This window comes from Salmo salar, chromosome 03 (genome assembly GCF_965601325.2).
Source record: "Salmo salar chromosome 03, fSalSal1, whole genome shotgun sequence".
Lineage (NCBI taxonomy): Eukaryota > Metazoa > Chordata > Actinopteri > Salmoniformes > Salmonidae > Salmo > Salmo salar.
In genome coordinates, this window is record NC_138293.1 from 20,996,668 (window position 1) to 21,012,500 (window position 15,833).

At 43.9% G+C, this 15,833-nt stretch overlaps 1 protein-coding gene across 2 annotated transcripts in view; it reads left to right on the plus strand.

The window, feature by feature from the left end:
* LOC106599529 (ephrin type-B receptor 1) overlaps window positions 1-15,833 on the plus strand; it is a 341,747-nt gene that overhangs the window by 251,763 nt on the left and 74,151 nt on the right. For both annotated transcript variants that reach the window (XM_014190808.3, XM_014190811.3), the window contains exon 6: window positions 12,042-12,166. In XM_014190808.3, the coding sequence (XP_014046283.1) occupies window positions 12,042-12,166 (125 nt within the window). The remainder of the gene's footprint in view (window positions 1-12,041; window positions 12,167-15,833) is intronic.

Here is a 15,833-nt window from a genome sequence, read left to right on the forward strand (position 1 = left end):
AACTCACAAAGTGAAATATTGAAACGGTCTCTCTTCTTTGGTTTCATCACACTCTTTTCTCATATCAAAGCAGTGGCCTGCTTGATAATTGAGTGTGTTGGGGGTTGGGGGATTTCCCCCTTTGAAACATGGTGAAGTTAAAACCCTAAACCGAAGACATGGCATATTAGGATCTGTGGCGAGACCAGCATATGCATCCCTCTGCCCTATTTCTGCACCCTTTGTAGTTCCCCAGTTTTATTTACACATCAAACCCTGTGAAAAAAAGAGAAAATGCTGGTTTGCCTTTTGCTCTGTTCCACAAGAGAACATTCCAGAAATGCTTTCTTCTTAAAGGCCCAGTGCAGCCGTTTTTATTTCAATATCAAATAATTTCTCTTTAACAATTAAGTACCTTACTGTGATTGCTCTAAATTAAAATGGCCAAAAAGAAACAAAAATAGCTTCTAAGCAAGAACAATATCTGATGCAATAATTTAGCTGGGACTGTCTGAGTGGGGAGGGGAAAACTGGAAACTAGCTGTTAATGGCAGAGAGGTTTGGAACTCTCTTTCTTATTGGCCTGTTAACTGCCTGGTGATGTCACCAGGCCAAAACTCCATCCCACCAAAACAGGCTGAAAATTCATGTGGTCTTTTCAAACATCTAAAAGGGGATTTTCACAGTATTATTCCTTTATTTCTTTTTATATTTTTTATATTTTATTGTACTTTTATTATTAGTATTATTCCGTCAATAGAGTGTGGACTGCACTGGGCCTTTAAGCATTGGTAGCAAGCCTAAAGTAAATAAATCTGACTGGCAAAAAGCACGCGTTTTTATATAACGTCTTTTCTACTCAATCTTCTGAAGGTTGCGACAGCATTGAAGCATGGTTTGTCAGAGGTTTTTGTTGTTTGCAGTCTTCTGTTTTTAATGACGCTTTGTTTTCGGCGAGCAGCAATACGGCTTCTCCCTTCATGGCAAAAACCTTGAAACATAACGTATTTAATCCTGGGTGAAATACCTATAGAGGTTTGTTTTTATAGGGCTGAACAGGGCCAGTATTCACAAATCATCTCAGGAGTGTGATCTAGGATCAGGTCCCTCCTCTTACTCATTGTGATTTAAAAGCAAAACCGAAATCAGCACTTATTTTCTTAGATCCTTTGTGAATACAGGCCCAGGCCAGATTCTCTGCAATTCGCTCTGTCTTGGCAACAGTGCTGTAGCTCTTACAGAACAGGCAGTGAGACAAGAAGGGGTCGTGTTTAGTACTACATAATGACCATACAGACTCCTCTGTCAAAGATATTAGCCCACGATTAGGGTAGCCTGAACCAAGCCAGAGAGTTGGACGGCCGCCTCCTCATCCCTCTCTTTCACTCTCTCTCTCTGTCTCTCTCTTTTTTTTCTCACATCCGAAGACTCTGTGTCTCTCTCCAACTCCCTTGCTTTCTTTTTTTCTTGCATCCCTCCCTCCCTCCCTCCCTCCCTCGATCTCTCTCTGGTGACGGAATATGAATTCTGCCACTGGAAATTACAGCTCGGTCCTTTTCCTACAGTGTTCTTCATGCTCCCGTGGAGTTCCATCATGTACATAGTGGCAATTATCAAGGGACCACGAGCACAAACTATTGACCAAGTGGAAAATGTAAATGATACACATTACATTTAACTGTGTTTACTAGTATGAGAGGGACCTCAGTCTGTCCATTACATAGAGTGTAGTGGTGTATTGCAGATATGCTGTTTTCGAGTGGTCATTTTGTCGGTCTGTGCCATATTACAGTTTTGAGTGTGTACTGTAACTTTTCTGGGACTTTTCTGTGTTTTAACATATTGAACAACTTCTGGTACTTACTACTCTACAAACTGCATGGTTGATAGCAGAGCTTTGGCGCTATGGAAAAGTGAACGTTGAAGTTGTGAACACTCCAGTTTGTGCATAAGCTAACGCATTTTGATGAGCTTAAGTGAATAGCTCATAAAAAGTCTTCTTTCGATACATACACCTAAATCATTGTACATTTTTCCAATATTTGATTATAACATTTCAGGGGCGCAACTTTGGTGTTAGATGTGGGGGGGACATATATAGTTGTTTTTATCTTGTCGGATAAACACTACAGACAGCCTACCTGACTGCTCAGAGGCGTCCCCATGGTCCTAAAGCACACCGTTGCCTCATTTTGTATCACATTCCAATTATGAAACTGGGTGGACATGTTCCAACCGTCCCCAGTAAAAGTTACGCCCCTGCAACATTTGATTACAACAACCTCCAAGAAAATAACGACTAAGTACACACTTTCTCTTAGAACGCGAAATAGAGCGGAGAAGGGAGCGGTCTCTCTCTCTCTCTCTCTCTCTCTCTCTCTCTCTCTCTCTCTCTCTCTCTCTCTCTCTCTCTCTCTCTCTCTCTCTCTCTCTCTCTCTCTCTCTCTCTCTCTCTCTCTCTCTCTCTCTCTCTCTCTCTCTCTCTCTCTCTCTCTCTCTCTCTCATGGCCCTTTGAGTCGTCATGGCTGACAGTGAAATGAGGCAGGGAAATGAGAAAGGTAAATAAATTGCTCTGATTATCAGGGTGGCCTAATGGCTTCTGATTGTCCCGTTTGACAGGAGAAATACGCCCTACTTGACAGATAGATGTAGGGAAGAAGAGGTGACTTGCTGTAATGGGGTCTGCCCATGCCCTGCCCTAGGAGACTCTTTGTGGTGCTGCTGCTTCCGACAGGAGGCTTTTCATAGGCAGGCAGGAGGCTAGACCAATGCGCCGGACGTGGTTATTAGCTGTCTGGGAGGAGACAGAAGGAAGGATCGAAGGATCATTTGGGGAGAAAACTTTGTGAGGAGGGCAGTGAAAGAGTGAAAGACGGAAAGTCTGGGGAAGTTATTCTTAGCCACACTTACTTGTGCAAACTGGACTGAACTTCCAAACAGTTCAAAAGGACACAAACATGTTTGCAATCGGTGTCCCATCCACGGGACGGTTGAGCTAACGTAGGCTAATGCGATTAGCATGAGGTTGTAAGTAACAAGAACATTTCCCAGGACATAGACATATCTCTACACAGCTCAGGTTATTTACACCTTCTCTCTACACAGCTCAGGTTATTTACACCTCTCTACACAGCTCAGGTTATTTACACCTACTTTCTACACAGCTCAGGTTATTTACACCTCTCTACACAGCTCAGGTTATTTACACCTCTCTACACAGCTCAGGTTATTTACACCTCTCTACACAGCTCAGGTTATTTACACCTTCTCTCTACACAGCTCAGGTTATTTACACCTCTCTACACAGCTCAGGTTATTTACACCTTCTTTCTACACAGCTCAGGTTATTTACACCTCTCTACACAGCTCAGGTTATTTACACCTCTCTACACAGCTCAGGTTATTTACACCTACTTTCTACACAGCTCAGGTTATTTACACCTCTCTACACAGCTCAGGTTATTTACACCTCTCTACACAGCTCAGGTTATTTACACCTCTCTACACAGCTCAGGTTATTTACACCTTTCTACACAGCTCAGGTTATTTACACCTCTCTACACAGCTCAGGTTATTTACACCTCTCTACACAGCTCAGGTTATTTACACCTCTCTACACAGCTCAGGTTATTTACACCTCTCTACACAGCTCAGGTTATTTACACTTTCTCTCTACACAGCCCAGGTTTAGTCATAATCTCTGTACAGTCAAACGCGGCCATCTCCCATGTTATGTTTTTTTCAGGAACATTATGCTTTAATTTACTTAGGAACACACAGTGTACAGACCTAAGGGTTGTGCGGTTAATTTTAAATATCTACTGTATTAAGGTTAATGCATACAAGGGTAATTCAGTCGAGAATGTAAACCAATAGTGCAAAAAAGGTATTAGTTGAACAAAAGGTAAGTAAAGAAATAAAAACAACAGTAAAAAAGACAGTGAAAAATTACAGCAGCGAGGCTATATACAGTAAAGAGGCTATAAAAGTAACGAGGCTACATACAGACACCGGTTAGTTAGGCTGATTGAGGTAGTATGTACATGTAGATATGGTTAAAGTGACTATGCATATATGATGAACAGAGAGTAGCAGTAGCGTAAAAGAGGGGTTGTGGGTGGTGGGTGACGGGACACAATGCAGATAGCCCGGTTAGCCAATATGCGGGAGCACTGGTTGGTCGGGCCAATTGAGGTAGTATGTACATGAATGTATAGTTAAAGTGCCTATGCATATATTATAAACAGAGAGTAGCAGCAGCGTAAAAGAGGGGTTGGGGGGGTCACACAATGCAGATAGTCCGGGTAGCCATTTGATTACCTGTTCAGGAGTCTTATGGCTTGGGATTAAAAACTGTTGAGAAGCCTTTTTGTCCTAGACTTGGTACTCCGGTACCGCTTGCCATGCGGTAGTAGAGAGAACAGCCTATGACTGGGGTGGCTGGGGTCTTTGACAATTTTCAGGGCCTTCCTCTGACACCGCCTAGTATAGAGGTCTACCCTCTGTAGTGCCTTGCGGTTGGAGGCTGAGCAATTGCCGTAACAGGCAGTGATGCAACCAGTCAGGATGCTCTCGATGTTGCAGCTGTAGAACCTTTTGAGGATCTCAGGACCCATGCCAAATCTTTTTCGTTTCCTGAGGGGGAATAGGCGTTGTCGTGTCCTCTTCACGACTGTCTTGGTGTGTTTGGACCATTCTAGTTTGTTGGTGATGTAGACACCAAGGAACTTGAAGCTCTCAACCTGCTCTACTACAGCCCAGTCGATGAGAATGGGGGCGTGCTCGGTCCTCTTTTTCCTGTAGTCCATAATCATCTCCTTAGTCTTGGTTACGCTGAGGGATAGGTTGTTATTCTGGCACCACCCGGCCAGGTCCTCCTCCCAGTCCAGTGAAACTCATTTTAGAAGTAGTCCCAAAATTCCCACAGAAATGCAAACATCTCTATCTCTTCCATCCTGCAGCCTTCATGGGCATGTGGAAACCAGCGAAACCCAGCAAGTTCACCAAAACAGTCTGGGATTCTATACAGTCCTCCCAGATGCAGTCAGGTCCAAATCTAAACAACCAAAATATATCAAAGAGATTTGAGCCTCTGACGTTACTAAAACCAGAGGGATGTGAGGGGGACCACACCAAGGCCCGTTTGGATCCCTACTCATTATGTTTTGTGTTTACGTGCTTTGAGTGCATTAAGTCTTTCCATGTGTTGGTGTTGGTGTACACGAGTTGTTTTAGACTAGGAACACATGAAGACACACAGCCATAGTTGACGAGGTGCAGGCTAAATGGGTGAAAAGACCAAGGTTTAGGAGCTCATTCACAGCTTGCCCTACCCTGTGCTGGACATACACACACACACAGCTCAGGTTATTTACACCTTCTTTCTACACAGCCCAGGTTTAGTCACAGCCTAGGTTTAGTTGTGCGCTCTATACGACTCTCTTGTATTTATTGAATCGCTTGTTCATTTTCTCGTTCCTTTTGTTTGTGATTCCATTGCTTAGTTCATTCATCCATCCATTCAGTCAGTCAGTCAGTCAGTCAGTCAGTCAGTCAGTCAGTCAGTCAGTCAGTCAGTCAGACAGTCAATAAATCATTTGTGTATCATAGAGTTTACAACTTTCTTCATAATTATCTACATGGGCTGTTGCTTTTTCTCACTGCCTCAATTCACAGCACTGACTGACTATAAGAGAGCATAGAAAAGCTTCATGTCAAACCATTTCATCATCCTCTACTCCTCTCCAGGGCTGGCTGAAGGTGCCATTTTGTTTCATTTGATGCCAGTTTCTCATAAATGTTGTAACTTGTCCCTTGAACCCAGAAACTGGCAGCTAGCTGGAGGCGATCGAAGGAGAATGGCTCTGAATGCTACTGAGCTCCTTAAACCTCAAGATGTCTTTATCTAGTGTCTGAAGTACAACAGAGAAAAAGGAATCTTGTAAACCAAAAGACAAGCTTGTCTTCCTTAATTATTTTCATTACAGTCTTTGCCACTAAATCTCTCCTCAGGCTATCAAAGATAATTCCATGTTCCAGTTAACTCTAGAACAGCCAGGACATGACACATTCAAGAACGCGCCAATAATGCCTGTTTTACGTCTGCAATTCAAGAGTGGTGGCGCTACTGGAGGGATTTGAAAAATCGTTAATTTGTTCCCTGACAGAAACTCTTGGAAATGCAGCACAGAACAGGACACAGAAAGGAACAGAACAGAGCAGTGCAGAACATGACAGCACAGCACAGCACAGAACACTGGAGAACTGAAACTTCCCTATGATCTGTGAGGTCCATTACCATGTAGTCACGACTGGGCAGTCCTTCTGAGTTACTGCTAGTAGGGAGGCAGTGATCAACAGCATGCCTAGAGGGGAGAGAAAGAGATGGGAAGAGGAAAAGAGAGAGTGATGATAGAGAGCGGGAGAGAGAGTTTTAGAGAGAGAGAGGGAAGAGATTGAGAGAGAGAGAGAGAGAGAGAGAGAAAGGGAAGAGATTGAGAGCGAGAGAGGGAAGAGATTGAGAGAGAGAGAGAGATACAGAGAGAAAGGGAAGAGATTGAGATTGAGAGAGAAAAAAAAAAGAAAGAGCCAGAGAGCGAGAAAGGGAGAGGGAGAGACTGTGAGAGCCTGTTACCCCTCATCTGAATAGAACAGAGGCCCCTATTAGATGACTATGGTGTGGTGGTGCTGTGTCTTTAAGGAGAAAACCACAATTAGACTGTTCTATGAGGGAATGGGCCTTGGACCACTGGTCAGCTGACCAATTACCGGGACGTTTCCGACCAATCGTTGAACTGGGAATTAGTCAAGCGTACCGGGAACGTCCAGCTGGGAATTGAGGGATGGACGCCCTGTGGAATGTGGATTGTGGAATGTGAAATGTATTACGCTTATCCTGGGAAGATCTAAATGAGGGAGTTGATGCAAAGGGAGAATGGGAAGAGGTCACACAAAACTATTCATGTTATTTTCAAAGACTAATTATTTTGACCTAAAGCATTTAATAAAGACATTTATACTACAATATTATTGGGAATGGGAATGAGAGGGCTACTTAGACAGTGTTGGGAAGGGATCACAGCAGTGATTGGTATGAGGCATGAGTTGAGGTGTTCAGAGGCTTGACTTCAGTGCAGGACAGGATTTGACTGGGAAGACAAAAAACAACACACTACACAGTTAGAGAAAAGAGCTAAGAATGAGTTAGTCCAAGCAAGGAGTAAAATCATTGATGTGTAATAATGTGATTGTGTTTGTGATTGACTTTACATACAGTAATGAGAGAAGATTGATAGGGGTACTCGCAGTGCTTGGAGAGGAAACATTCAATGTGCCAGTGGACTTTCCCTCTCGTCGTGTTCTCTAAAAGCCAATTCCTGCATGCCCAGAAACACAGTGGTGTTGAAAACACCACTTGAGAACATCCCTGTTTCTTCTTACTTTCTCGTTGTTTGAATACGCAGACCTTCGTCATGATCGATGCAGATATTTCACAGATGCATGAATCTGATTTGGGCATTTATATGCTCCCTGCTTTTGTTTTGCCGTTTAGCTGAACGATCAGTGTTCTTCAAGGCCCCTGTACCCCTCTTTCGCCCAAGGGTCTGTATTTCCAAAAAGCAGCCAAGGCCAGCAATACAGGCGGCTTGATGACCAGCTATACTTTTGATACCAATTGGTATTGAACGCCCTCACCTTTTCATCCTTCTTAATGAAACTGATCTCAGGCAGAGGTTGACCCTCGGTTTTAATTCACAACTTTTCTACGTACCCCAGAGAATGAAAGGGGTTCTTCAACAAAAAGTCAACAAAATTTTGGGCCACAATTGGCCCAGCGTCATCCGGGTTTGGCCGGGGTAGGCTGTCATTGTAAATAAAAATGTGTTCTTAACTGACTTGCCTAGTTAAATAAAGGTTAAATTAAAACATTAAAAAAAATCAAAAATAATATATTTTGAATAGTTTTATCTAAAAAACTTTTTTAGTGTTTCACAATTTTTATTTTTATGAAATTTCACTGAAGAGGATGGTCCTCCCCTTCCTCCTCTGAAGAGCCTCCACTGATGTGATGGCCCTGGGCTGTAGCGTGGAGTTAAAGAGTCGTAGATGTGTAATGTGATGGCCTTGTGTTGGAGTAGCATAGCAGTTTGCAGATAACCCCCCCTACTGCTCTCTCTCTCTCTCTCTCTCTTTCTCTTTCTCTTTCTCTTTCTCTTTCTCTTTCTCTTTCTCTTTCTCTTTCTCTCTCTCTCTCTCTCTCTCTCTCTCTCTCACTCGCTAGGGTCACTGGGAGGGTTGACTTTGATTAATGTTAAGCCGAGTGTTGCATTTAAAGCTGGGGGCAGCCAGTTGGGCCAGATAAAAGTAGAACAGAGGAGCAAGGGAAGGGGGAGGGATGTAGGATGGGGGTAGGAGAGAAGTGCAGGGGACAGCCACCAATCACTGTCATCGCTGGTGTCCCCTGGTAACGATGGGGACGCGTTTTGGCTTCAGCGGGCTTGACCCTTGACCTACAGCCAGGTACTGACAGTCCAGATACAAAAACAGGCTCATTACAAACAGGGAACTAACACACATAAGCCTTCCAAACGAGGACTAGGCAAACTTTTTATCCATGAGTTGCAGAAGTGCTATGATAATTTAATTGTGACTTTTAGGCAGGGGGTACAGTATATCGTACTTCTGTGTGTGTGTGGAGATTTTTAAATGGAAATGTTTAACGCAGCAGCACAACCATGGGCACACACCCTCACTCATCCAATCAGTGAGACATGCTGAAACCGTGTAGAATTACAAATATCTGCCTTGTCTTACTATAATTGGCCAAACTGTGTCTGTCTGGTTAAATACATGAGTCTGGGTCTTAGTTTCTGTCCCAAATGGCACACTTTTCCCTATACAATGCACAAGTTTTGAACAGAGCGCTATGGGCTGTGGTCAAAAGTAGTGCACTTTGTCGACAATATGGTTCCATTTGGGACGCACGCTCAGGCTGTTAGACTGGGGTCTGGTTCTGGAATACACACTCCCTTCTGCTACCCCCTTCCGATGCTCCGAGTGCAGGGAAGACAACAGCAGCGTTGGGGCCTACTGGGGCTGTCAGTAACACTGTGTGCTGTGCTGTGCTGTGCCCAGGGCCGGTAATTGATAACGCGGCCCAGCAGAGCTCTGGGCACTGGAGCATGTGGCAGCCAGAGAGGAGAGGCTGAGCTATACCAAGGTGAGACTGGGTAGGATGAGAGTGCGTGGGCTGAAACCGAGAGAGGGAGGCAGGTGGAGTGGAGGGGGGTTGAGTTGATTGGCTGGGGGTTTTTTGGGAGCTGGAGTGTGAATAAAGTTTGGTGTGTTTACGAAAAGTGTGTGTGTGTGTGTGTGGGGGGGGGGGGGGGGGCGGGTCGCAGGGTGTGTGTATAGTAATGTGTGGTAGAATGAGGTGATGGAGGGGTTTATTTCCACAAAATAGTGTGTGTATAGACATACTGTATCTGGCAGTCTGTCAGTATGTTTTGGGGTCAGACTAATGAGCCTCCATCTCTCAGCCTTCCACACAGAGATCCAAAAATGCACTCAACTACAGTATATACTAACATCATTCGCCTGTATCATGCTTTTTTATTTAACTAGGCAAGTCAGTTAAGAACAAATTCTTATTTACAATGACGGCCTACCCTGGCCAAACCCGGACGACGCTGGGCCAATTGTGCGCCACCCTATGGGACTCCCAATCACAACCAGATGTGATACAGCCTGGATCTGAACCAGGGATTGTAGTGGCGCCTCTTGCACTGAGATGCAGTGCCTTAGACAGCTGCGCCACTCGGGAACTAAATTACATCAACAGAAAATATACTTAGTGATAGAATATGGAGACCCAAAATATCTGAACTACGTAAGCGAAAAAAATAAATTACTTTTCCATTACAAATGTAGACATAGAGGACAGAGAAAAGCCGACCCCCAATATCATTTGCGATGCCTGTAAGGTGTGCATTAGGGGAATAATAATCTCATACTCAGTAAAAATTCAATCTGAGTTAGAAATTACAATTAAACACTATTTTAGAAAAAGCCCATAAAAAAATATTTACATAGAAAAGAAGAAAATAAAATGTCTGTAATATGTTATTTTACTTTTGAAGAGAGCCAACACCTACAGGTTAAACTGAAATAAAGCATAGTATTTAATGGCAAATAAACCTGGTACACACCTTGCAGCTCTCACATAACGAATACACTCAAAACCAGTTCGAATTTAAAAGATTAGGATACAAACGCTTTAATAAGAAACAACAACGCTATTAATAACATTTTTTTTAAATGATATGAAAATCTATATAAATCAGAATGAAATAACAGTTGGTCTGATCCTACAGCTTTCTTACACTCAATTACCATGAAGCAACTGTAGGCAGATAGAAAACAATCGCGGAGAAAGCACCAGGGATGGACGGCTTTCCCATATAATTTTTTTGTATATTCTGGGTCAAAGTAGCTCCCCTATTTACTCTAATGACAATACAAATGTGCTTCCGAGTTCCAAGTATCAAACAGCTATTTCAGTTGTATTAGAACCAGGGAAATCAGGATAGTCCCCTGCAGATTACAGTCCCAGAAGTTGAATAAATTGCGGCAATAAAATAACATCAAAACTCATAAGCAACAGAATGGCAAAAGTCTTACCAGACTTAATACATATTAATAAAACGAGGTTTATTAAAAATAGACACTTACAAACAAATACAAGAACATGTTTCAGTTTAATACTATACGCTAAAAAACAAGATGTAGATTTATCAATAATGGCTGTTGATGCCGAATAGGCTTTCGACCGTCTTGAGTGACCTTTTCTAAGTATTCTAATTCCTAATTCTATGCTTCCATATACTCCTGGGATGGATACTGCGAAAGATAAGCAAAGAGCAAAGAGAGGGGGAGAGAATTCCCTTTCCTCCATACACTGAAGGTAACGTATTTCTCCTGTCCAATCAGGGCTAAATTCACACAGACACGCACATTCATGCTACACTCACATCACAATTGCTGCAACCAGAGTCATATTTACTATTACTAATACACAACAATACTGCACAATTTAAACACTTTCTATGATACATTGGACTATGCATTAAATGTATAGTGACAATACAGTAAATGTATAGTCCAATGTATCAGAGAAAGTGTTTACATGTTTGCCTTCCTGTATTATACTTATGCTAAAAAAATATATTTATTCTACTGAGCCATTTACTTTATGTTCGTATTCTTATCTTTTTGTTGCATTGTCAAGGAGTAACCTTGAAGTAAGCATTTCGTTGGATGGTGTATACCATGTATATCCTGTACATACGACTAATAAAACTTGACACTAAACGCTTGTCTTCGCCGATCACAGTCTCCGCCCCAACCACCCCTTCCTCTGCTAGCCCAGTAAGACAGGAACAAGGAATGATAATAAAGAGATGATAGCACGGAGGACAAAAGCAAGGGAATGAAGGGGAAATTGCTGGGGCATTGGGTTAATTCAGAGCCCATATGTGTGCACTCAGGTGTGCTGTGTCTGAATGGGAGAGAGAGCAGAGAGAGAGAGACCATAAGAGAATAGGCCCACACTGTGCACCCAGGTCGAAACCATTACAAAGCGATGGGATGGAGTTTTATTCCAAAGGGCAGTTTCTTATCCAGAAAAGAATTTAACACTTCATATGGTCCAGGTCTTTGTGCTGCATTAGGTTCTGATTTTATTCAGACCCAATGTAGATTGTTACCTTACTGTATCGGAGGCGGAGACCCGCACAAAGAGAGAGAAATGGGGACCTTGAAAAGTGAGGACGTTTTTAAAGATGTGTTTGCTGCCCCATGACAGCTCTGACTGCAGATTCTTACCGGCTTGACTTTTGTCTGATAATTTTTTATGTGTTACATTGTGTTAACTTTGTGTGTAACTTTCATTGCCACTTTCTTGCATCGTTCAGGCTGTCACAAGGCATAGAGAAGCCATTTTGGTTTCCCATACAGAGTGGTTGTTAAACTTCCTATTTCTCTTCCTGTTTCCTGTTTGCAGCCCCCTCGATCGTACCCATCATGCACCAGGTGAGCTCCACCATGAAGAGCTTCACGTTGTCATGGCCACAGCCCGAACAGCCCAACGGAATCATCTTGGACTACGAGCTACGCTTCTATGAGAAGGTAGGCTCTGTGTGTGTGTGTGTGTGTGTGTGTGTGTGTGTGTGTGTGTGTGTGTGTGTGTGTGTGTGTGTGTGTGTGTGTGTGTGTGTGTGTGTGTGTGTGTGTGTGTGTGTGTGTGTGTGTGTGTGTTTGTGTGTGTGTGTTTGTGTGTGCATGTGTGTACTGTATAAGGGTAAGTCTGCACACACATTCATCTGCTTTATACACTGTGTTTATCTGTATATGAATTGATACAAAAGATACCAAGAGAAGTTTATTTTCTGTTCTGAAGTGAAATCCCCAACCTCCCTGGGCTGATAATGTCATCTCAGTTCCACCCCCAGTCCACCTTTCCTTCCCACTGTTCTTTGGTTTCCCTGCCTTCCCTGTCGGATGAAGTGAATACCTTGACCTCCGCTGCATCTCGCTCCCCTCCCTAGTCCAACTGTGGTAATGCTATGCTTCTGGTGGGGCTAACATCGACCCGTCTACTGCCGTCTGCTCCTACACAATAGAACCTGCTTTAATAAGATACAAGAGCTGACCAGAGTGGCTTTGGTAGCAGGTTTTATTGACCTGTAGGCTTTTCCCAAGTCCTCAGTCTACAGACATGATGATATAGAGCCTGAAGAAGACATTCTAGAAAAGAGAAGGCAGTGTTTGTTTGAGATGTTGTTTGTGTACTTTAGGTGGTCAATAGGTTGGTCGGCTGGTTGGTGGGTTGGTCGGCTGGTTGGTGGGTTGGTCGTCTGGTTGGTGGGTTGGTCGTCTGGTTGGTGGGTTAGTAGGCTGGTTATTGGGTGGGTTAGTCGGTTGATTGGTGGGTGGGTTAGTCGGTTGGTTGGTGGGTTAGTCGGCTGGTTGGCGGGTTGGTTGCCTAGTTGGTGGGTTGGTCAGCTGGTTGGTGGGTTGGATGGTCACCTGGTTGGTTGATTGGTCAACTGGTTGGTTGGTCGATAGGGTGGTGTTTAGTCAGCTGGTTGGCGGGTTGGTCGGCTGGTTGGTGGGTTGGTTGCCTAGTTGGTGGGTTGGTCAGCTGGTTGGTGGGTTGGTTGCCTAGTTGGTGGGTTGGTCAGCTGGTTGGTGGGTTGGATGGTCACCTGGTTGGTTGATTGGTCAACTGGTTGGTTGGTCGATAGGGTGGTGTTTAACCTCTATGGGCTAGGTGGGACGCTAGCGTGCCACCCGTGGTGCACTCCATCAACAGCAGGTGCATTTCAAGAGCGGCAAATTTGAATCCAAATAAATGTCAAAATTCAAATTTTTCTAAAATACAACTATTTTACACCATTTGAAAGATAAACATCTCCTTAATCTAACCACGTTTTACGATTTCAAAAAGGTTTTACGGCGAAAGCATAAATTTAGAGTATGTTAGGACAGTACATTTACAAGAGTTGTGTGTAATGTTTTGTCAAGTCAAAGACAGGGTCACCAAAACCATAAAACCAGCTAAAATGATGCACTAACCTTTTACAATCTCCATCAGATGACACTCCTAGGACATTATGTTAGACAATGCATGCATTTTTAGTTCTATCAAGTTCATATTTATATCCAAAAACAGCGTTTTACTATGGCATTGATGTTGAGGAAATCGTTTCCCTCCAATAACCGGCAGTCAAGTCAGCGTCACAAATTAAATAATTAAAATTAGAAAACATTGGTAAAATATTATATTGTCATTTAAAGAATTATAGATTTACATCTCTTGAACGCAATCAACTTGCCAGATTTAAAAATAACCTTACTGGGAAATCACACTTTGCAATAATCTGAGCACTGCGCCCAGAAAAATACGCGTTGCGATACAGACTAGACGTCATGTTGGGGAGATCTAAAATCGAAAATACTATGTAAATAATCCATTACCTTTGATTCTCTTCATCAGATGTCACTTCCAGGTATCACAGGTCCATAACGAATGTAGTTTTGTTCAAAAAAGCTCATCATTTATGTCCAAAAATCTCCGTCTTGTTAGCACATGATCTAAGCCAGCCGGACTTCTCGTCATGAACGAGGGGAAAAAATATATTTCCGTTCGTTCAAACATGTCAAACGTTGTATAGCATAAATCATTAGGGCCTTTTTTAACCAGAACATGAATAATATTCAAGGTGGACGAATGCATACTCTTTTATAACGTATTGGAACGAGGGTACCCAACATGAACTCGCGCGCCAGGTGTCTAATGGGCCATCATCGTTCCATGGCTCTTGTTCGGTCAGATCTCCCTCCAGAAGACTCAAAACACTTTGTAAAGGCTGGTGACATCTAGTGGAAGCAATAGGAAGTGCCAAAATATTCCTCAGCCCCTGTGTTTTTCAATGGGATAGGTTTAAAGTCAATACAACACATCAGGTATCCACTTCCTGTCAGAAAATGTCTCAGGGTTTTGCCTGCCAAATGAGTTCTGTTATACTCACAGACACCATTCAAACAGTTTTAGAAACTTTAGAGTGTTTTCTATCCATATATAATAAGTATATGCATATTCTAGTTACTGGGTAGGATTAGTAACCAGATTAAATCGGGTACATTTTTTTTATCCAGACGTGCAAATGCTGCCCCCTAGCCCTAACAGGTTAATCAGCTGGTTGAGGGGTTGCTCGGCTGGTTGGTAGTTGGTTTGGTCAGCTGTTTGGTGTGTTAGTTGGCTGGTTGGTGGGTAGTCAACTGTTTGGTGGGTTGATCAACTGGTTGGGTTGGTTGGTTGATAGGTTGGTGGGTTGGCCGGCTGGTTGATGGGTTGCTCGCCTAGTCGGTGGGTTGGTCAAACTGTTGGTTGATTGGTCAACAGGTTGGTGTGTTGGTCGCCTGGATGGTGGGTTGGTCGTCTGGTTGGTGGGTTGGTCGCCTGGTTGGTGGGTTGGTCGGCTGGTTGGTGGGTTGGTCGCCTGGTTGGTGGGTTGGTCAGCTGGTTGGTGGGTTGGATGGTCACCTGGTTGGTTGATTGGTCAGCTGGTTGGTGGGTTGATCAACTGGTTGGTTGGTTTGTTGATAGGTTGGTGGGTTGGTGGCCTGGTTGGTGGGTTGGTCGGCTGGTTGGTGGGTTGGATGGCTGGTTTGTTGGTTGGTCGGGCGGTTGGTGGGTGGGTTGGCTGGTTGGTGGGTTAGTCTGCTGTTTGGTGGGTGGGTTAGTCGACTGGTTGGTGGGTTGGTCGGCTGGTTTGTGGGTTGGTTGGCTGGTTTGTGGGTTGGTTGGCTGGATGGTGGGTTGGTCGACTGGTTGGGTGGGTTGGTCAACTGGCTGGTTGATTGGTCAAAAGGTTGGTGTGTTGGTTGCCTGGTTGGTGGGTTGGTCACCTGGTTGGTGGGTTGGTCGCCTAGTTGGTGTGTTGGTCAACTGGTTGGTTGGTCAATAGGTTGGTAGTTGGGTTGGTCAACTGGTTGGTGGGTTAGTCAGCTGGTTGGTGGGTTAGTCGACTGGTTGGTGGGTTAGTCAGCTGGTTGGTGGGTTAGTCGACTGGTTGGTTGGTTGATAGGTTGGTGGGTTGGCTGGCTGGTTGATGGGTTGCTCGCCTGGTCGGTGGGCTGGTCAAACTGTTGGTTGATTGGTCAACAGGTTGGTGTGTTGGTCACCTGGTTGGTGTGTTGGTCGCCTGGTTGGTGGGTTGGTCGACTGGTTGCTGGGTTGGATGGCTGGTTGGTGGGTTTGTTGTCTGGTTGGTGGGTTGGTCAGCTGGTT